The sequence below is a fragment of the Salmo trutta genome, chromosome 19, assembly GCF_901001165.1.
Source record: "Salmo trutta chromosome 19, fSalTru1.1, whole genome shotgun sequence".
Classification (NCBI taxonomy): Eukaryota; Metazoa; Chordata; class Actinopteri; order Salmoniformes; family Salmonidae; genus Salmo; species Salmo trutta.
Window position 1 is genome coordinate 25,805,241 of NC_042975.1, and position 18,079 is coordinate 25,823,319.

Consider the following 18,079-nt stretch of genomic DNA (forward strand, 5'->3'; position numbering starts at 1 on the left):
ATAATATCTTTGGCTTCCAAAGATTCCAACATTCTAATGTCAATGGCACAATATGGGAGATTTTAACAATAGTTGTAGCTGGTGCTTTAAAAGTTGGTTATTTTATATATCATTTAAAAGGTCATTTTATGACCTTTCAGAACCACTTGTCAAACAAAGTTTAAAATGTACCAGGGTTTCTGTTTTAAAGTCATTTATATAGGTAATTATGATATGTATCCTAGAGGTCAACGGTCAAAGTTCTAAAGGGTATACGCGAGCAATAACTTGTTGTATATGGACATTGTTTATCATAGGGTAAAATCCCTATGGGAAAAATGAATGGAATGGAGGGATGAAAGAAAGCGTGATACCACACAGAAAGCTATCATTGTTGCACTGCTATCACATATTTTCCAACTCTGGGGACATAGACCTTTAAAAAAAATTACTATCATCGGCCCAAGTGAGTCCAACTGCCCAAATCTGGGGGTCTGGCTCATGGATTATTAGAGGTATTTGCTATTCAGCACATTACACCTATTTGGGAGTAAACTAGTAAGTAACCTATTCCTAAATATACAAAGACCACAGGGAGTATCAATAATTTAATATGGGCTGACCAATGCTCTTTTTTTTAAGGTAGCAGATATTGCTCCAAGGGACATTACCGTGCAACACAAAGGCAAATGGAATCAGATGGCATGAACCTGTCAACATTTAGGTCTTGGGGTCCTAGAAGGCCTCGCTAACCACTAGGACAAGCCAGTACAAGCTCATGCTACAAAGGGAAGAAACAGATCCAATCAACCGTGATAAGCAAAATAGAGGACGAGGAACAGGCATATGTCAAACACTGCAAATCCACTGACTCTTTTAGTACATATATTGAGTTAACAAAACATTAGGAACACACGCTCCATGGCATTAACTGACCAGGTGAATGCCATGATCTCTTATTGATGTCATTTGTTAAATCCATTTCAATCAGTGTAGACGAAGGAAACAGGTTAAAGAAGGATTTTTAAGCCTTGAGACATGGATTGTATATGTTTGCCACTCAGGGGGTGAATGGGCAAGACAAAAGATGTAAGTGCCTTTGCTGGGTTTTTCATGTCAACAGGTTCCCGTGTGTATCAAGAATGGTCCACCACCCAAAGGACATCCAGCCAACATGGGCCAGCATCCCTGTTGAACACTTTCGAAACCTTGTAGAGTCCATGCCCCGACAAATTGAGGCTGTTCTGAGGGAAAAAGGCGTGCAAAACAATTTTAGGAAGGTGTTCCTAATGTTTTGTACACTCAGTGTACAAAAGAACATCTCTCACATGAATAACAATGAATTTCAATGGCAGAGAAAGAGTATACAAATTAATTTACAGTGACCAAGGTTGTGATGATCTTATATGGGATCTTCTAAACATTATGGTCCACCACTGAATATTTCCCTGGAACTCAGAGAGATCAGAAAACAGTTGGAAAACCATTGGTTATAAGTTGGATTGGTCACTCCCTAATCACTCCTAATGATACTGGATCCAGTGATCAAAGCCTGGACTAAAGGTGAGACTTGGGGCAAGTTTAGCCCTCAACTGACTGGCCAGCATGGCCTTTTGCGTGCCCCCCCAACACACACACACTCACAAGGGGGAATGGCAGTGGCTTCTCCATCATCAGGTCCAGCAAAGCTGAAGGACCTAGTGGCCCTCCAGAGGTTAAATGCTGGCCAGCCATCTGATCCCAACCTCTTGTTTGTTTATGATAGTTTATCTGGGCGGCCTGGCTGAGGTGGCCGGCTGACCTGTCTGGTGGGCTGGCTGGGAGAGGCTAGGGCCGAGAGGAGAGGATAGGGGGTTGTCAGGCCCCAGTGGGTGGCTTGGTCACTGAGGTGGGCAGCAGACTGATTGAGGAGTCTCAGCGAAATCCTGAAGATGAGGAGATAGTGAGGTGACCATTTCACTTGCAGTCTGATGAGTTCAGAAGGTCATAAACCTACTGTCCTCACCCCAACTGAATGGAGCACATCATAGAAGCACAAGCATAATACTTGATTTGGATCATCCAAAGGTTAATGCATTCTAAAATGGAGAAGTCAATGATCTCATATTTATGACTTATCAATATTAATACAGTCATTGGATTAACATAAGACCAACTCATCTCGTTCCACACAGCACCCCTAATGCTATACATTCCATTACACAACCTTTTCCATCTGCATTTTCATTAGTTAGTCGAGTGGTCCGTGATGATGGATTATCAAAAGATGTTGAAGAGCAAATGATGTGCAAGCTGCTGTGGTCAGGTCACCTGGCTGCCCAGGGTTCATCTGCAAGTCAAATATTTGTCCTGTCACATGGAGGTGATGGAAAAGGTGCATCTAAAAACCTCAGCAAACTCCAATCGTGAGGAGTGATGCCAGTTATGGCGACAAAACTGCCCTCTGCTTGTCCCGAGCCTTTAAATAAGACAACAGGCTCAATACAGTGGATGGTGGACCATTAAAAATCTAATCAAATTTTATTTGTCACATGCACCGAATACAACAGGTAGACCTTACAGTGAAATGCTTACTTACGACGAGCCCTTAACCAACAATGCAGTTCAAGAAATAGAGATAAGATTTACTAAATAAACTTGAGTAAAAAAGAAAAAGTAACACAATAAAATAACAAGGATATATACAGGGGGTACAGGTACCGAGTCAATGTGCGGAGGTACAGGTTAGTTGGGGTAATTTGTACATGTAGGTAGGGGTAAAGTGACTATGCATAGTGTACAAATAAAGTCAATAAAGTCAATGGCCACCCAGACTAATTGTTCAGCAGTCTTATGGCTTGGGGGTAGAACCTGTTATGGAGCCTTTTAGACCTAGACTTGGCGCTCCGGTACCGCTTGCTGTGCGGTAGCAGAGAACAGCATGACTTGGGTGACTGTAGTTTAAAAAATACATTGGGCCTTTTTCTGACACCGCCTAGTATATAGGTCCTGGATGGCAGGAAGCTTGGCCCAAGTGATGTACTGGGCAGTGTGCCTTACGGTCGGATGCCGAGCAGTTGCCATACCAGACCGTGATGCAACCGGTTAGGATGCTCTCGATAGTGCAGCTGTAGAACGTTTTGGAGGATCTGGGGACCCATGCCAAATCTTTTCAGTCTCCTGAGGGGAAAAATGTGTTGGACCATGATAGTTTGTTGGGAATGTGGGCACCAAGGAACTTGAAACTCTCGACCCGCTCAACTACAGCCCCGTCGATGTGAATGGGGGCGTGTTTGGCCCTCCTTTTCCTGTAGTCCACGATCAGCTCCTTTGTCTTGCTCACATTGAGGGTTGTTGTCCTGGCACCACACTTCCAGGTCTGACCTCCACCCTATAGGCTGTCTCGTGGTTGTCTGTGATCAGGCCTACCACCGTTGTGTCGTCGGCAAACTTAATGATGGCGTTGGTGTCGTACTTGGCCCCGCAGTCGTGGGTAAACAGGGAGTACAGGAGGGTACTAAGCACACACCCCTGAGGGGCCCCAGTGTTAAGGATCAGCATGCAGATGTGTTGTCCCTACTCTTACCACTTGGGGACAGCCCGTCAGGAAGTCCAGGATCCAGTTGCAGAGGGAGGTGTTCAGTCCCAGGGTCCTTAGCTTAGTGATGAGCTTTGTGAGTAGTATGGTGTTGAACGCTGAGCTGTAGTCAATGAACAGCATTCTTACATAGGTGTTATTTTTGTCCAGGTGGGAAAGGGCAGGGTGGAGTGCGATTGAGATTGTGTCATCTGTGGATCTGTTGGGGCGGTATGCGACTTGGAGTGGGTCTAGGGTTTCCAGGATGATAGTGTTGAAGTGAGCCACGACCAGCCTTTCAAAGCACTTCATGGCTACTGACATGAGTGCTATGGGGCGATAGTCATTTAGGCAGGTTATCTTCGCTTCCTTGGGCACAGGGACTATGGTGGTCTGCTTGAAACATGTAGGTATTACAGACTTGGTCAGGGAGAGGTTGAAAATGTCAGTGAAGACACTTGCCAGTAGGTCTTCGCATGTTCTGAGTACGCATCCTGGTAATCCGTCTGGCCCCATGGCCTTGTGAATGTTGACCTGTTTAAAATGTTTTGCTCACATCGGCTACGGAGAGCGTGATCACACAGTCGTCCGGAACAGCTAGTGCTCTCATGCATGCTCCAGTTTTGCTTGCCTCAAAGCGAGCATTAAAGTAATTTAGCTAGTCTGATAGGCTTGCGACACTGGACAGCTCGCGGCTGGGTTTCCCTTTGTAGTATGTAATAGTTTTCAAGCCCTGCGACATCCGACGAGCGTCAGAGTACAATTCAATTTTAGTCCTGTGTTGACGCTTTGCCTGTTTGATGGTTCATCTGAGGGTATAGCGGTATTTCTTCTAAGCGTCCGGATTAGTGTCCAACTCCTTGAAAGCGGCTGCTCTAGTCTTTAGCTCGGTGAGGATGTTACCTGTAATCCGCGGCTTCTGGTTGGGATATGTACGTACGAGTACTGTGGAGACAATGTCTTCAATGCACTTATTGATGAAGCCCGTGACTGAGGTGGTATACTCCTCAATACCTTTGGATGAATCCCGGAACATATTCCAGTCTGTGCTAGCAAAACAGTCCTGTAGCGTAGCATCCACATCATTTGACCACTTCCGAATTGAGCGAGTCATTGGTACTTCCAGCTTTCTTGCTTATAAGCAGGAATCAGGAAGATAGAATTATGGACTGAATTTGGAGGGCAAGCTTTGTATGCGTCTCTGTGTGTGGAGTAAAGGTGGTCTAGAGTTTTTTTCCCTCGGGTTGCACGTGACATGCTGGTAGAAATGAGGTACAATGGATTTAAGTTTGCATGCATTAAAGTCCCCAGGCACTAGGAGCGCCGCTTCTAGATGAGCATTTTCTTGTTTGCTTATGGACTTATACAGCTCGTTGAGTGCGGTCCTAGACCCAGCATCGGTTTGTGGTGGTAAATAGACGGCTATGAATAATATAGATGAAAACTCTCTCGGTTGGTAGTGTGGTCTACAGTTTATCATGAGGTACTCTACCTCAGGCGAGCAATACCTTATATCATGCAGGTATGTTTTAAGATTAATACCATTGATCAACAGCATATCCACAGCCTGGAGTCCTATATAAGTTAAACCAAAAAGCACAAATATAATAATTAAGATCAGTTCACATGGTTTTAAGACGAGAAGATAATGAACATATTAACATGAAAATGTGTGTGAAGTTTGTGATAAATGTTACAATATTGCATCCAATAACTTTCTACGGAACGCTCTTCTTGAGGAGCTTCTGAGATTTATTTTTCAGACGACTTGTGAATCCAGGTCCAAATCATTTATACCACAAAATGAAAATTCCAATAAAAAATGGAAATAATTTGAAAGACATTTACAATAGGGGGAAAAAAACTGTAGCTCTTGACAAATACTAAATAAGGATCATATGAGAAAACACTTTTCCATCAAGCAATTATCTCTGCAGTGCATATAAAATACTGCATCAATCAGCTATTTGTTAATTTTCTTAATCAGCATCCTCACTGAGGTAATGCCATACTTCCTGGTCCCGTATTCACTTTGCGACAAATCTGGTTGTCATTGAGGTGATAAATAAAACATTCTGTTCACTTCACTGATGGAAACATCCTTTAATCTGGGTATGACCCTCTTCTGGCAGTCATCTATCCGCTGACCTCTGGCATAGACATCTGTTCAAGACAATAAGGTAGGCTATAGGTTACAGTGACGGTTACTAGATTAAGAGAGACAGATATTATAAAACCTAATAGAAAACAAATCCATGGTACAAAATCCTTTAGCGCTAAAAACTTCTAGGTCGTAAATACTGTCATCTGTTAGTCTAATTGTCTTGTGATATACAATTTTGGAGTTGAGTTTCCTTTCTTGGCCATGACTCACTACGAAATGTTTTTATTTTCATCTCAAATGGGACTTCTTGGTTTAAAACAAGGACAGAGATAGGAATTCACAACAATAGAGTGATTGTAGAACTTTCCAGACATCTAGAGGAACCAGATGAACCTGATCACTGAATTAAGTTACCATGAAAGTCAAGGAAAAACATTTACGGCACTCACACAGGTCTGGGTATACTGAAATCTTACAATGCAGATTATCATGAATTATACTTTCAGATCAGACATACAGTAATTCCAACTGACTGTATGGACATTGTGTCCATACAGTCAGTCTCCTGCTGCCTGATGCTTACCTGTTATGTTGTCCACTGAGCTGAGTGGAGCAGTGTTAATCATGTTCACCCCAAACAACATTACTATACAGACTATTACTGCAGCCAGCAGATAGATTGGCACAGCAACAGCCCAATACCTACAGAGACAGCAGATAGGATATAAAAAATAAACTCAATCAGGACCATCATGGGCAATATACAAAATACAGGTATCAAGGAAAAAGATTAGCAGATTGTCAATAAGTTCAGAAATGTAGCTTTACCTGATATAATGATGTATTATTTTTCTATATGAATTATTAGGTAAATCATAAACATGTTCAGTGGTCTCATTTCGATTGACTTACTTTTGAGGCCAGTAAGTAAGCCCTATTGCATGAAGCCATTCATCTGGTACATAGGCCCACACCAAATACAAAACTGCAGAAGAAGCAGAAATGGGTCAAAAACATAAAGTACATAAAACAATGCTGATTGACACTACATTTGAGAGCACATTTGGCATTTTCACATAGCCTACAGATAATAATATGGCATTGAATGCCCAACTTCAACAGTCATTGCCTTAAACAGACTAAACACAAAGGACATATGACTGGGACTTACAGAAGCCAAATTGTGAGCCAAGGAACAGAACAAAGCCGTAGATGGCCCTTTCTGGCAGGGGGGAGGGAGAATTTTCCACCATGACAATCTGAATCCAAATATAAAAGAGAGATGAGATAGAGGTAAATATAACACAGCTGAATTGATTGGTTGTAACAGGCTAATGTATGATTATATATATATATATATTCACCACAACATCAGCATGCTTCGTTCGAAGATACAGAAACGTGACGCTTTTTCGTAGGGCTAGGAAGGGAATCTTCTAACCATCTTTATTATTTTGTTTCGCTACATTCCGGAAGTGGATGTTGGTAACTTTGTCATGTGACTTTGTCATGTGAACGTAAGCGAGGAGGAATGTTTCCACTAGCTATATCGTAAAAATGTGGTTTTAATTTAAGGTTAGGCATAAGGTTATCAGTGTGGTTAAGGTTAGGTTTAAAATAACATTTTTAAGAAGATACATTGTAGAAATAGGCGGGGTTTATGACTGTGCTTATTTATGTATGTGTGATGTGGTTCGGAAACTAGCAACAGATTACAAATGCAAGCAACGCGTCCCTTAATGAACATGTTGCCGGCCATAAAACAGATTTACAAATAATTTCAGGAAGTGAATAAGAAAGGCAAGTTGTGTGCACTGGCCCTTATTTTTTTTGTAGCTAGTGTATGTATTGGTCGTGGTGTCGAGATAAAGTAGCTGAATGTTGTCTCGCGGCAAAGCGAGGAAAGAACGGTGCGTAGTTGCTAGTAAGCGAGCCAACAAAACTAAATTAGCTAGCTAGCAAACGTTTCTTTCAAGGTGAGGTTCGATGCTTCGGGAAATCAGATGCCCCCCGTAGTTAGACAATGGCTCACTAGTTAGATGGATGTATAACTTTCCTGTCTATCATCTAGCTAACGTTATAGTTAATTAGTTACTGGTAGGAAGCACAGTACCAGATAACGTTAGCTAACTAACCGAGTTTGTTGTAATGTTAGCACTTAGCTAGACAAGTTATTTAGAGGCGGAACTGTCACTTTTAGCTTACATTAGTTAGCTCGTTTTAGCAGTCAATTAACCTGCGGTACGTTATCTTGGTAACGTTACATGTTCGTTGAGTAATAGCTAGCTAAGTTGGCTAGTAAGCTTGTCGATATAACTAACTAGCGAACGTTAACTCGTGCAATGTTAGTTAGCTACTGTGTATTGTCACGACTCCATGATGACATTATTCTTGTTTCAGACTTACCAAAATGTCAGATTCAGACTCTGGTCCAGAGTTTGTGGACTACGACGATATCAGACACGGGGCGAAATTTGTAAGTAAAAAGGATGATTGTTGACGTGTCATTAAATATGAATGTAAGACCGAAGGGAATACTTATAAGATACATTTTGAAAATGGACTCTACTAGTGTTATCATGTAACGTTTGCAATACGTCATTAGACATTACATTATTAACAAAACTTTTCTTCCTCAAGATCTATGTCAAAGACAATCCCTTTGTAGCCCTGCAACCTCCAGGTAAGAAGTAGCAAGAACACTAGTCGCTTACACGCATCTAGTACTGACACTAGCTAGTTGCTTGCTCATAGTACTGACACTCACTGTGGTGGTTGGGAATAGGTATTGGGGCTGGACAGGTGTGACCCAGACCCTCCACTGTTGGAGACTACAAACATATCCATTCAGAGTGGGGGTGACGATTGAGGATCAAATGGGATTGGAGGAGAAACTATGTTCATCTGTATAACTCATTCTGTTTTTGGTGCAGATGATACATTTGAGCGATGGAATAAACTCTCTGTCAGTTTGAAAAAGAAAGCAGCACAGTTGATGCATGTATCTGCCTTTTGGTATCACATTCTGCTTTGTCGAGAGAATCACAACACCACACGCTGGGCTGTGCAAGTGGGCTTCCTAGATTCAAAGTAAGAATTAGTTTGAGAGTAATTTAACTCCCTGCCACACATTCTTTATTCCTTAGTACAGTGTGTTAAGACTCAAGTTCTCATTTCACCTTACCTTCTCTAGTGTCAGCAATGACTTGAGTCTGAAGAGACTGCACAGGATTGAAATATTGGAAGCTATCCTCAGAGCGATGGAAAAAGGATGTGTAAGTTTCTTGTTACAATGAAAATGCCACCATACAGGAATTGCAGTGTTGAATCTGAGAAGACTCATGCTGTCATTTGTTTTCTCTTCCAGTTATTAGAAGATCAGACAAGGCATATGATCTGGATAAGCAATACATTTAACTTGGTAGGTGGAATGCTTGCCTTTGCCCCCCCCACCCCACCAAAAAAAGCAAATACGATGCATAATCACTGCTTTCACTTGCTCATATCTTACTCCATTTTTAGAGCAACATGGTTTCTTGTCCCCTCAAAGTAATTATTCATAAGAATACAATAATGTTCTCTTCATGCCTGGGAAATGGGGCACAATGCTCCTTAGTGTTTATGGAAGCCAAAGGGTAGGGTGCCCATCTTCATTGGTTAAGAACTCCTCAGGAATCTATTTACACCCTGCTGACCTGGTACATACCCAAGAGATAAGGAAACCGGAATGTCCTGTTTGGTGGTGGTACATTTGAATCGCTGCTTTCATTGGAGTCATTCGTCAACCTGATTTGTCACATGGAATATCTAGCAACCTGATGTGCATGAATTTCCCATTATCAACCATTGCAGATTGGTGTGTTGTCTCTAGCGCTGGGCGATATGGCCAAAATACACTGCTCAAAAAAATAAAGGGAACACTTAAACAACACAATGTAACTCCAAGTCAATCACACTTCTGTGAAATCAAACTGTCCACTTAGGAAGCAACACTGATTGACAATACATTTCACATGCTGTTGTGCAAATGGAATAGACAACAGGTGGAAATTATAGGCAATTAGTAAGACACCCCCAATAAAGGAGTGGTTCTGCAGGTGGGGACCACAGACCACTTCTCAGTTCCTATGCTTCCTGGCTGATGTTTTGGTCACTTTTGAATGCTGGCGGTACTTTCACTCTAGTGGTAGCATGAGACTGAGTCTACAACCCACACAAGTGGCTCAGGTAGTGCAGCTCATCCAGGATGGCACATCAATGCGAGCTGTAGCAAGAAGGTTTGCTGTGTCTGTCAGCGTAGTGTCCAGAGCATGGAGGCGCTACCAGGAGACAGGCCACTACATCAGGAGACGTGGATGAGGCCGTAGGAGGGCAACAACCCAGCAGCAGGACCGCTACCTCCGCCTTTGTGCAAGGAGGAGCAGGAGGAGCACTGCCAGAGCCCTGCAAAATGACCTCCAGCAGGCCACAAATGTGCATGTGTCTGCTCAAACGGTCAGAAACAGACTCCATGAGGGTGGTATGAGGGCCCGACGTCCACAGGTGGGAGTTGTGCTTACAGCCCAACACCGTGCAGGACGTTTGGCATTGGCCAGAGAACTCGCCACTGGCGCCCTGTGCTCTTCACAGATGAAAGCAGGTTCACACTGAGCACGTGACAGAGTCTGAAGACGCGTGGAGAACTTTCTGCTGCCTGCAACATCTTCCAGCATGACCGGTTTGGCAGTGGGTCAGTCATGGTGTGGGGTGGCATTTCTTTGGGGGTGCCGCACAGCCCTCCATGTGCTTGCCAGAGGTAGCCTGACTGCCATTAGGTACCGAGATGAGATCCTCAGACCCCTTGTGAGACCATATTATGGTGCGGTTGGCCCTGGGTTCCTCCTAATGCAAGACATTGCTAGACCTCGTGTGGCTGGAGTGTGTCAGCAGTTCCTGCAAGAGGAAGGCATTGATGCTATGGACTGGCCCGCCCGTTCCCCAGACCTGAATCCAATTGAGCACATCTGGGACATCATGTCTCGCTCCATCCACCAACGCCACGTTGCACCACAGACTGTCCAGGAGTTGGCGGATGCTTTAGTCCAGGTCTCGGAGGTAATCCCTCAGGAGACCATCCGCCACCTCATCAGGAGCATACCCAGGCGTTGTAGGGAGGTCATACAGGCACGTGGAGGCCACACACACTACTGAGCCTCATTTTGACTTGTTTTAAGGACATTACATCAAAGTTGGATCAGCCTGTAGTGTGGTTTTCCACTTTAATTTTGAGTTTGACTCCAAATCCAGACCTCCATGGGTTGATAAATTAGATTTCCATTGATTTATTTTTTTGTGATTTTGTTGTCAGCACATTCAACTATGTAAAGAAAAGTATTTAAGATTATTTATTTCATTCAGATCTAGGATGTGTTGTTTAAGTGTTCCCTTTATTTTTTTGAGCAGTATATAATATCACTATTTTTTCAGAATTATGGCATTATTTTACATTTCTTAATAGTAAAAGTTAAATATGCTTTGTATGTAGCACATGACCTTAACATGGCATCAAATTAATAGTAAGTGGTTTTAATGGGCTTTCTTCGCTCTGATTTTGTTTTGACCAAACTGAAAGTATTCTTATTTGTAGAACTTTTCATATTTAACACTATCAAAAAACCTTTTATAGTGGGTATTGTAGAATTTCATACCGGTATGTGGATCCATACCGGTATACCTTAGAATACAATATATCGCCCAGCCCTAATTGTCTTATGACAATGGTAAGGACTAAATCAGTGTTTTGTTGATTGGTAACTCTCTGGTCAGCATGTGCTGGAGGTCCTGGATGATGCAATATGCTGGCTGGAGCAGACAGGAGAGCCCCGCATCAAGCAGCAGGTTCAGGAGCTGGGCCCCAGAGGGAACTGCTTTGCTGCTCTTCAGCTCATCTTCGCTGAGTGTAAGAACCACTCTGAGTCAGGCAGTGGCATCCATTGCTGTTCATATGGTGATGTGATGATGTACTGTGACTGTGACTGTTTGAGACTCAGACCATTGTGTTTTTAAAGCCTTCTCTCACAAAATATTAACCCATTGATGCCCAGGCAGGGTTTAGTGATAGGTACAGTGAGGGGAAAAAAGTATTTGATCCCCTGCTGATTTTGTACGTTTGCCCACTGACAAAGAAATGATCAGTCTATAATTTTAATGGTAGGTTTATTTGAACAGTGAGAGACAGAATAACAACAAAAAAAACCAGAAAAACGCATGTCAAAAATGTTGTAAATTGATTTGCATTTTAATGAGGGAAATAAGTATTTGACTCCTCTGCAAAACATGACTTAGTACTTGGTGGCAAAACCCTTGTTGGCAATCAGAGGTCAGATGTTTCTTGTAGTTGGCCACCAGGTTTGCACACATCTCAGGAGGGATTTTGTCCCACTCCTCTTTGCAGATCTTCTCCAAGTCATTAAGGTTTCGAGGCTGATGTTTGGCAACTCAAACCTTCAGCTCCCTCCACAGATTTTCTATGGGATTAAGGTCTGGAGACTAGCTAGGCCACTCCAGGACCTTAATGTGCTTCTTCTTGAGCCACTCCTTTGTTGCCTTGGCCGTGTGTTTTGGGTCATTGTCATGCTGGAATACCCATCCACGACCCATTTTCAATGCCCTGGCTGAGGGAAGGAGGTTTTCACCCAAGATTTGACAGTACATGGCCCCGTCCATCGTCCCTTTGATGCGGTGAAGTTGTCCTGTCCCCTTAGCAGAAAAACACCCCCAAAGCATAATGTTTCCACCTCCATGTTTGACGTGGGGATGGTTTTCTTGGGGTCATAGGCAGCATTCCTCCTCCTCCAAACACGGTGAGTTGAGTTGATGCCAAAGAGCTCCATTTTGGTCTCATCTGACAACAACACTTTCACCCAGTTGTCCTCTGAATCAGATGTTCATTGGCAAACTTCAGACGGGCATGTATATGTGCTTTCTTGAGCAGGGGGACCTTGTGGGCGCTGCAGGATTTCAGTCCTTCACGGCGTAGTGTGTTACCAATTGTTTTCTTGGTGACTATGGTCCCAGCTGCCTTGAGATCATTGACAAGATCCTCCTGTGTAGTTCTGGGCTGATTTTCTCACCGTTCTCATGATCATTGCAACTCCACAAGGTGAGATCTTGCATGGAGCCCAAGGCCGAGGGAGATTGACAGTTCTTTTGTGTTTCTTTCATTTGCGAATAATCGCACCAACTGTTGTCACCTTCTCACCAAGCTGCTTGGCGATGGTCTTGTAGCCCATTCCAGCCTTGTGTAGGTCTACAATCTTGTCCCTGACATCCTTGGAGAGCTCTTTGGTCTTGGCCATGGTGGAGAGTTTGGAATCTGATTGACTGATTGCTTCTGTGGACAGGTGTCTTTTATACAGGTAACAAGCTGAGATTAGGAGCACTCCCTTTAAGAGTGTGCTCCTAATCTCAGCTCCTTACCTGTATAAAAGACACCTGGGAGCCAGAAATCTTTCTGATTTGAGGGGGTCAAATACTTATTTCCCTCATTAAAATGCAAATCAATTTATAACGTTTTTGACATGTTTTTCTGGATTTTTTATTTGTTATTCTGTCTCTCACTGTTCAAATAAACCTACTATTTAAAATCATAGACTTATCGTTTCTTTGTCAGTGGGCAAATGTATAAAATCAGCAGGGGATCAAATACTTTTTTTCCCTCACTGTAGCTTAGAGGGTTGAAAGGTACAACATGGTAGGTAGGTTAGAGGCTGAAAGGTTACTGGGCAATAAAATGTCACATGGTTTATCCTACTCTGGGAACTTGGTTAGCAGTGAATGTGTCCCAATATGAACATCATTAACCTCTTCTCATCAGATGCTCGCTATACACAGGCCATGGGAGTCAGTAAAAAAACATGTATGCGAGAGCTTGCACAGGGCCCCTGCCAATGGTTTATTGAGGTAAGAAGCCTGTATTTGATATTTTGTCATCCTTGATGGGCTCAATGCCCTCACCTAATTTTATCTAAAGATATAAAGATGGTCCCAATTGTAGTAATCTGTTTTAGAAGATATACCTTCTTTTTGTAATGGACTAAGTTGATCTATGACTTACACCAGTAGATGGACCCCCCCTCACGGGCCAAATCTGGCCCACGGGTGACTTTAAAAAAAAATGTTATTCTTCGTTTTTTAGAGAAACATACTCCGTATACTTTAAAATGACTAAAACCAAATCAAAACTATGTACATGTGATGTTGGATCTACAGTGCCTATAGATAACCTACACACCCTTTAACTATTTTCACATTTTGCTGCCTTAATTTAGTCCCTTTTTAAATTTAATTATGTTTTTCCTACAGATCTACATAACCTACTCCACATTTTCAAAGTGAAAGAAAGTTTTATAAAATGTTTTCCTAATTGTCTCGCTGAAAAATAAAACTAGATCCCAGGGTTTGATTTTCAGAATACTGAGGTGGGTTTTCCTGTGTCATTTTACCAGGGCTTTGCTTCTTTCATATTTATTTTGATCCTGAAACTCCCCAGTACCTGCCCATAACATGATGTTGCTGCCACAGTACTTGAAAATAGAGTTCCACTGTTGTGTTGGATTGGATTTGATCCAACCCTGTAGTTTTTAATTTAGACTTTGACTGTGTCCTGTTTGCTAAATGAAAGCTAGCGTCTTTGATGTTAAGTCCCCAATATAGTGAACTTTGAGCAGTTCTGGACTGGTTCAGACTGACATTTTGGTGTACAAAGCGCTCCGTGAATGTTGTAGGGTCCAGTGCCTTATAGTGCCAGAAAGCCCCATCTGTCCTCTCTTCGCTGCCACTCTGTTGGCGGAGCTGACCTTGAAGTGTCAGGTTTCCCACCCAACGTTTGCGTAGGGAGTGATGTCACATTTTCTGGCCTATCCAGGCAAAGAATGGATATGCTCTCCCTCTGAGCGGCGGAGCCCAGCCTGGGAGACGGCATATGAAAGGGGACAGTCTAGTGACTCCCAACAGTTGTGGTTTCATTGCTGTGATGTTCTCAGCTGGGGACGAAATTAATTTGTGCGTAAAGTTGAAGTAACCAATCTGCAGCACTTATAATGGTATCTCTTTGTCGCTCAGAGGAGGCTTGGCAGAAAATGCTCTTGTCAGTTTATATGCAATGGGGGGCTGAAATTGTCACTAAATATGATCATAAAGCCAATATAGTAAGTTGTTTATCATTTGGTTGTTGCTATATTTAGAAAGCATTTGTCATTCTGCTTTTGAGTAGATTTAAAAATATATACTGCTCAAAAAAATAAAGGGAACACTTAAACAACACATCCTAGATCTGAATGAAATAAATAATCTTATTAAATACTTTCAACTTTACATAGTTGAATATGCTGACAACAAAATCACACAAATAATCAATGGAAATCCAATTTATCAACCCATGGAGGTCTGGATTTGGAGTCGCACTCAAAATTAAAGTGGAAAACCACACTACAGGCTGAACCAACTTTGAATGTCATGTCCTTAAAACGAGTCAAAATGAGGCTCAGTAGTGTGTGTGGCCTCCACGTGCCTGTATGACCGCCCTACAACGCCTGGGCATGCTCCTGATGAGGTGGCGGATGGTCTCCTGAGGGATCTCCCAGACCTGGACTAAAGCATCCGCCAACTCCTGGACAGTCTGTGGTGCAACGTGGTGTTGGTGGATGGAGCGAGACATGATGTCCCAGATGTGCTCAATTGGATTCAGGTCTGGGGAACGGGCGGGCCAGTCCATAGCATCAATGCCTTCCTCTTGCAGGAACTGCTGACACACTCCAGCCACATGAGGTCTAGCATTGTCTTGCATTAGGAGGAACCCAGGGCCAACCGCACCAGCATATGGTCTCACAAGGGGTCTGAGGATCTCATCTCGGTACCTAATGGCAGTCAGGCTACCTCTGGCGAGCACATGGAGGGCTGTGCGGCACCCCCAAAGAAATGCCACACCATGACTGACCCACTGCCAAACCGGTAATGCTGGAGGATGTTGCAGGCAGCAGAACGTTCTCCACGGCGTCTCCAGACTCTGTCACGTGCTCCGTGTGAACCTGCTTTCATCTGTGAAGAGCACAGGGCGCCAGTGGCGAATTTGCCAATCTTGGTGTTCTCTGGCAAATGCCAAACGTCCTGCACGGTGTTGGGCTGTAAGCACAACCCCCACCTGTGGACGTCGGGCCCTCATACCACCCTCATGGAGTCTGTTTCTGACCGTTTGAGCAGACACATGCACATTTGTGGCCTGCTGGAGGTCATTTTGCAGGGCTCTGGCAGTGCTTCTCCTGCTCCTCCTTGCACAAAGGCGGAGGTAGCGGTCCTGCTGCTGGGTTGTTGCCCTCCTACGGCCTCCTCCACGTCTCCTGATGTAGTGGCCTGTCTCCTGGTAGCGCCTCCATGCTCTGGACACTACGCTGACAGACACAGCAAACCTTCTTGCCACAGCTCGCATTGATGTGCCATCCTGGATGAGCTGCACTACCTGAGCCACTTGTGTGGGTTGTAGACTCCGTCTCATGCTACCACTAGAGTGAATGCACCGCCAGCATTCAAAAGTGACCAAAACATCAGCCAGGAAGCATTTGAACTGAGAAGAGGTCTGTGGTCCCCACCTGCAGAACCACTCCTTTATTGGGGGTGTCTTGCTAATTGCCTATAATTTCCACCTGTTGTCTATTCCATTTGCACAACAGCATGTGAAATGTATTGTCAATCAGTGTTGCTTCCTAAGTGGACAGTTTGATTTCACAGAAGTGTGATTGACTTGGAGGTACATTGTGTTGTTAAAGTGTTCCCTTTATTTTTTTGAGTAGTGTATTTAAATATTTTCATATTTTTACTATGTACTTGAGTTTGGTCCTCAAGTGATTGTATAACTATTTTCACCAGAAAGCTGATGTCCAGTCCTTTCCAGAACTATGCAGCATTAGTAATTATTGTTTATGGCCATCTCCATTTAGGGGAAATCTGTTTTGCATGATCATTCAGTCAGGGGGCATCAAATTCCGAAATTGATGGGCGAGAAATGTTAACAATTTTCCGTACGGCCCTCCCTCCAGACCGCGCTGAAGACCGACTGCGGCCCACGGGGCAAAATTAGTTTGACAGCCCTGATTTACACAAACCCTCCTGGATTTACATTACATTTTTGTAAGTTGTGTTGACATATGTTTTCTATTTCAATGTATTTTTTTAAGATACTTTTTTTCCTTATTTCCTCAGAAAAGTGAAGAGATGAAGGCTAAAGGAAATGATCAGTTTCAGAAAAAGAAGTATGATGCAGCAGTCAAGTATTACTCAAAAGCCATCAAATATCAGTAAGTGGTATTTTTTGTGTTAGTGGCCAAGTGCAGTCAAATGTGATTTGTCCTGTTTTTTTTAAATATTTTTTATATCTATCTCTCTCTCTCTCTATATATATATATATATATATATATATATATATATATATATATATATATATATATATATATATATATATATATATATATATATATATATATATATATATATATATATATATATATATATGAGATATATATACACACACACACACAGTTTGGAGTAATGTGAAAATTATGATTCCCTTTTAGTGTAATAGCTTTTGGAAAAGACCGTCTGAAATTTCATTCTGTTTGGGTGGGATTAAGTTTTGATCAGCCTGGTGACATCAACAGGCTTGCAAAGAGGCTATTATGGTTTGTTTTAAATTAAAATGGTCAATCACAGTAAGGTACTTAATTGTTACCCAGAAATGATTTGATATTGAGATAAAAATGGCTGCATTTGACATTTTTAACATAGTGCCTTTAGAAAGTTCACACCCCTTGACTTTTTCCACATTTTGTTACAAAATGGGATTAAAATGGATTTGTGTAGATTGTTGACAAAATATTACAATCAATCTTTAAAAATATGGAAAATAAAACGCCATCTTGATTTGGATAAGTGTTAAACTCCCTGAGTCAATACAGCTGTATTCACTTTTAGCAGTGACTACAGCTGTGAGTCTTTCTGTGTAATTCTAAGAGCTTTGCACACCTGTATTGTACAATGTTTGCCCATTTTTTCTTTAAAAAAATTCTTCAAGCACTGTGAAGTTGTTGATCATGGCTTGAGAGCCATTTTCAAATTTTGCCGTAGATTTTAAGTCAACTGTGACTGGGCCACTCAGGAACAATATAAATGTAGTCTTGGTAAGCAACTCGTGTATATTTGGCCTTGTTTTAGGTTATTGTCCTGCTGAAAGGTGACTTTGTCTCCCATTGTCTGTTGGAAAGCAGACTGAACCAGGTTTTCATCCAATTGGTGCATTTCCAGTAAGGATTTACCCTGGTGTTTTACAAAAAAGCATCAGACTTTTGTTTTTCCAAGATCCGGCTCCTGGGAGTCACTGTGCCATGTCCTCAGTGGACCTGCTCTGTCTT

The 18,079-nt window shown here is 42.5% G+C and overlaps 2 protein-coding genes across 7 annotated transcripts in view; one reads left to right on the forward strand and one right to left on the reverse strand.

Annotated features, from left to right (window-relative positions):
• Positions 1-5,246: 5,246 nt before the first annotated feature.
• pigp (phosphatidylinositol glycan anchor biosynthesis, class P) lies at positions 5,247-8,119 on the reverse strand. Of its 2 annotated transcripts, none has more exons than XM_029700234.1 (5): positions 8,046-8,119; positions 6,811-6,898; positions 6,552-6,624; positions 6,223-6,341; positions 5,247-5,698 (listed from the first exon to the last, which is right to left on the reverse strand). In XM_029700234.1, the coding sequence occupies exons 2-5, from the start codon at positions 6,890-6,892 to the stop codon at positions 5,586-5,588; spliced, it is 387 nt and encodes a 128-aa protein (XP_029556094.1). In that variant the 5' UTR covers positions 6,893-6,898; positions 8,046-8,119; the 3' UTR covers positions 5,247-5,585. The 2 variants fall into 2 exon arrangements, with proteins under 2 accessions (XP_029556094.1, XP_029556093.1); XM_029700233.1 differs by lacking the exon at positions 8,046-8,119 and adding an exon at positions 7,004-7,125.
• The window catches only part of LOC115154226 (E3 ubiquitin-protein ligase TTC3), a 41,008-nt gene continuing 30,153 nt past the window's right edge, over positions 7,225-18,079 (forward strand). The window contains exons 1-9 of one of the 5 annotated variants that reach the window (XM_029700228.1): positions 7,225-7,439; positions 8,040-8,115; positions 8,280-8,322; positions 8,573-8,729; positions 8,833-8,914; positions 9,007-9,060; positions 11,445-11,577; positions 13,495-13,580; positions 16,875-16,969. In XM_029700228.1, the coding sequence (XP_029556088.1) occupies positions 8,050-8,115; positions 8,280-8,322; positions 8,573-8,729; positions 8,833-8,914; positions 9,007-9,060; positions 11,445-11,577; positions 13,495-13,580; positions 16,875-16,969 (716 nt within the window). In that variant the 5' untranslated portion in view covers positions 7,225-7,439; positions 8,040-8,049. The other 4 variants (XM_029700227.1, XM_029700229.1, XM_029700230.1 and 1 more) reach the window with 4 other exon arrangements.

Bases quoted from the DNA above. Each gene is read 5' to 3' on its own strand.
- pigp (XM_029700234.1), bottom strand. From the start codon at position 6,892: ATGGTGGAAAATTCTCCCTCCCCCCTGCCAGAAAGGGCCATCTACGGC. The intron at 6,342-6,551 runs GTAAGTCAATCG...CTGTCTCTGTAG, and splicing joins CTTACTTACTGGCCTCAAAA to GTATTGGGCTGTTGCTGTGC. The intron at 5,699-6,222 runs GTAAGCATCAGG...TGTCTTGAACAG, and splicing joins CTCAGTGGACAACATAACAG to ATGTCTATGCCAGAGGTCAG.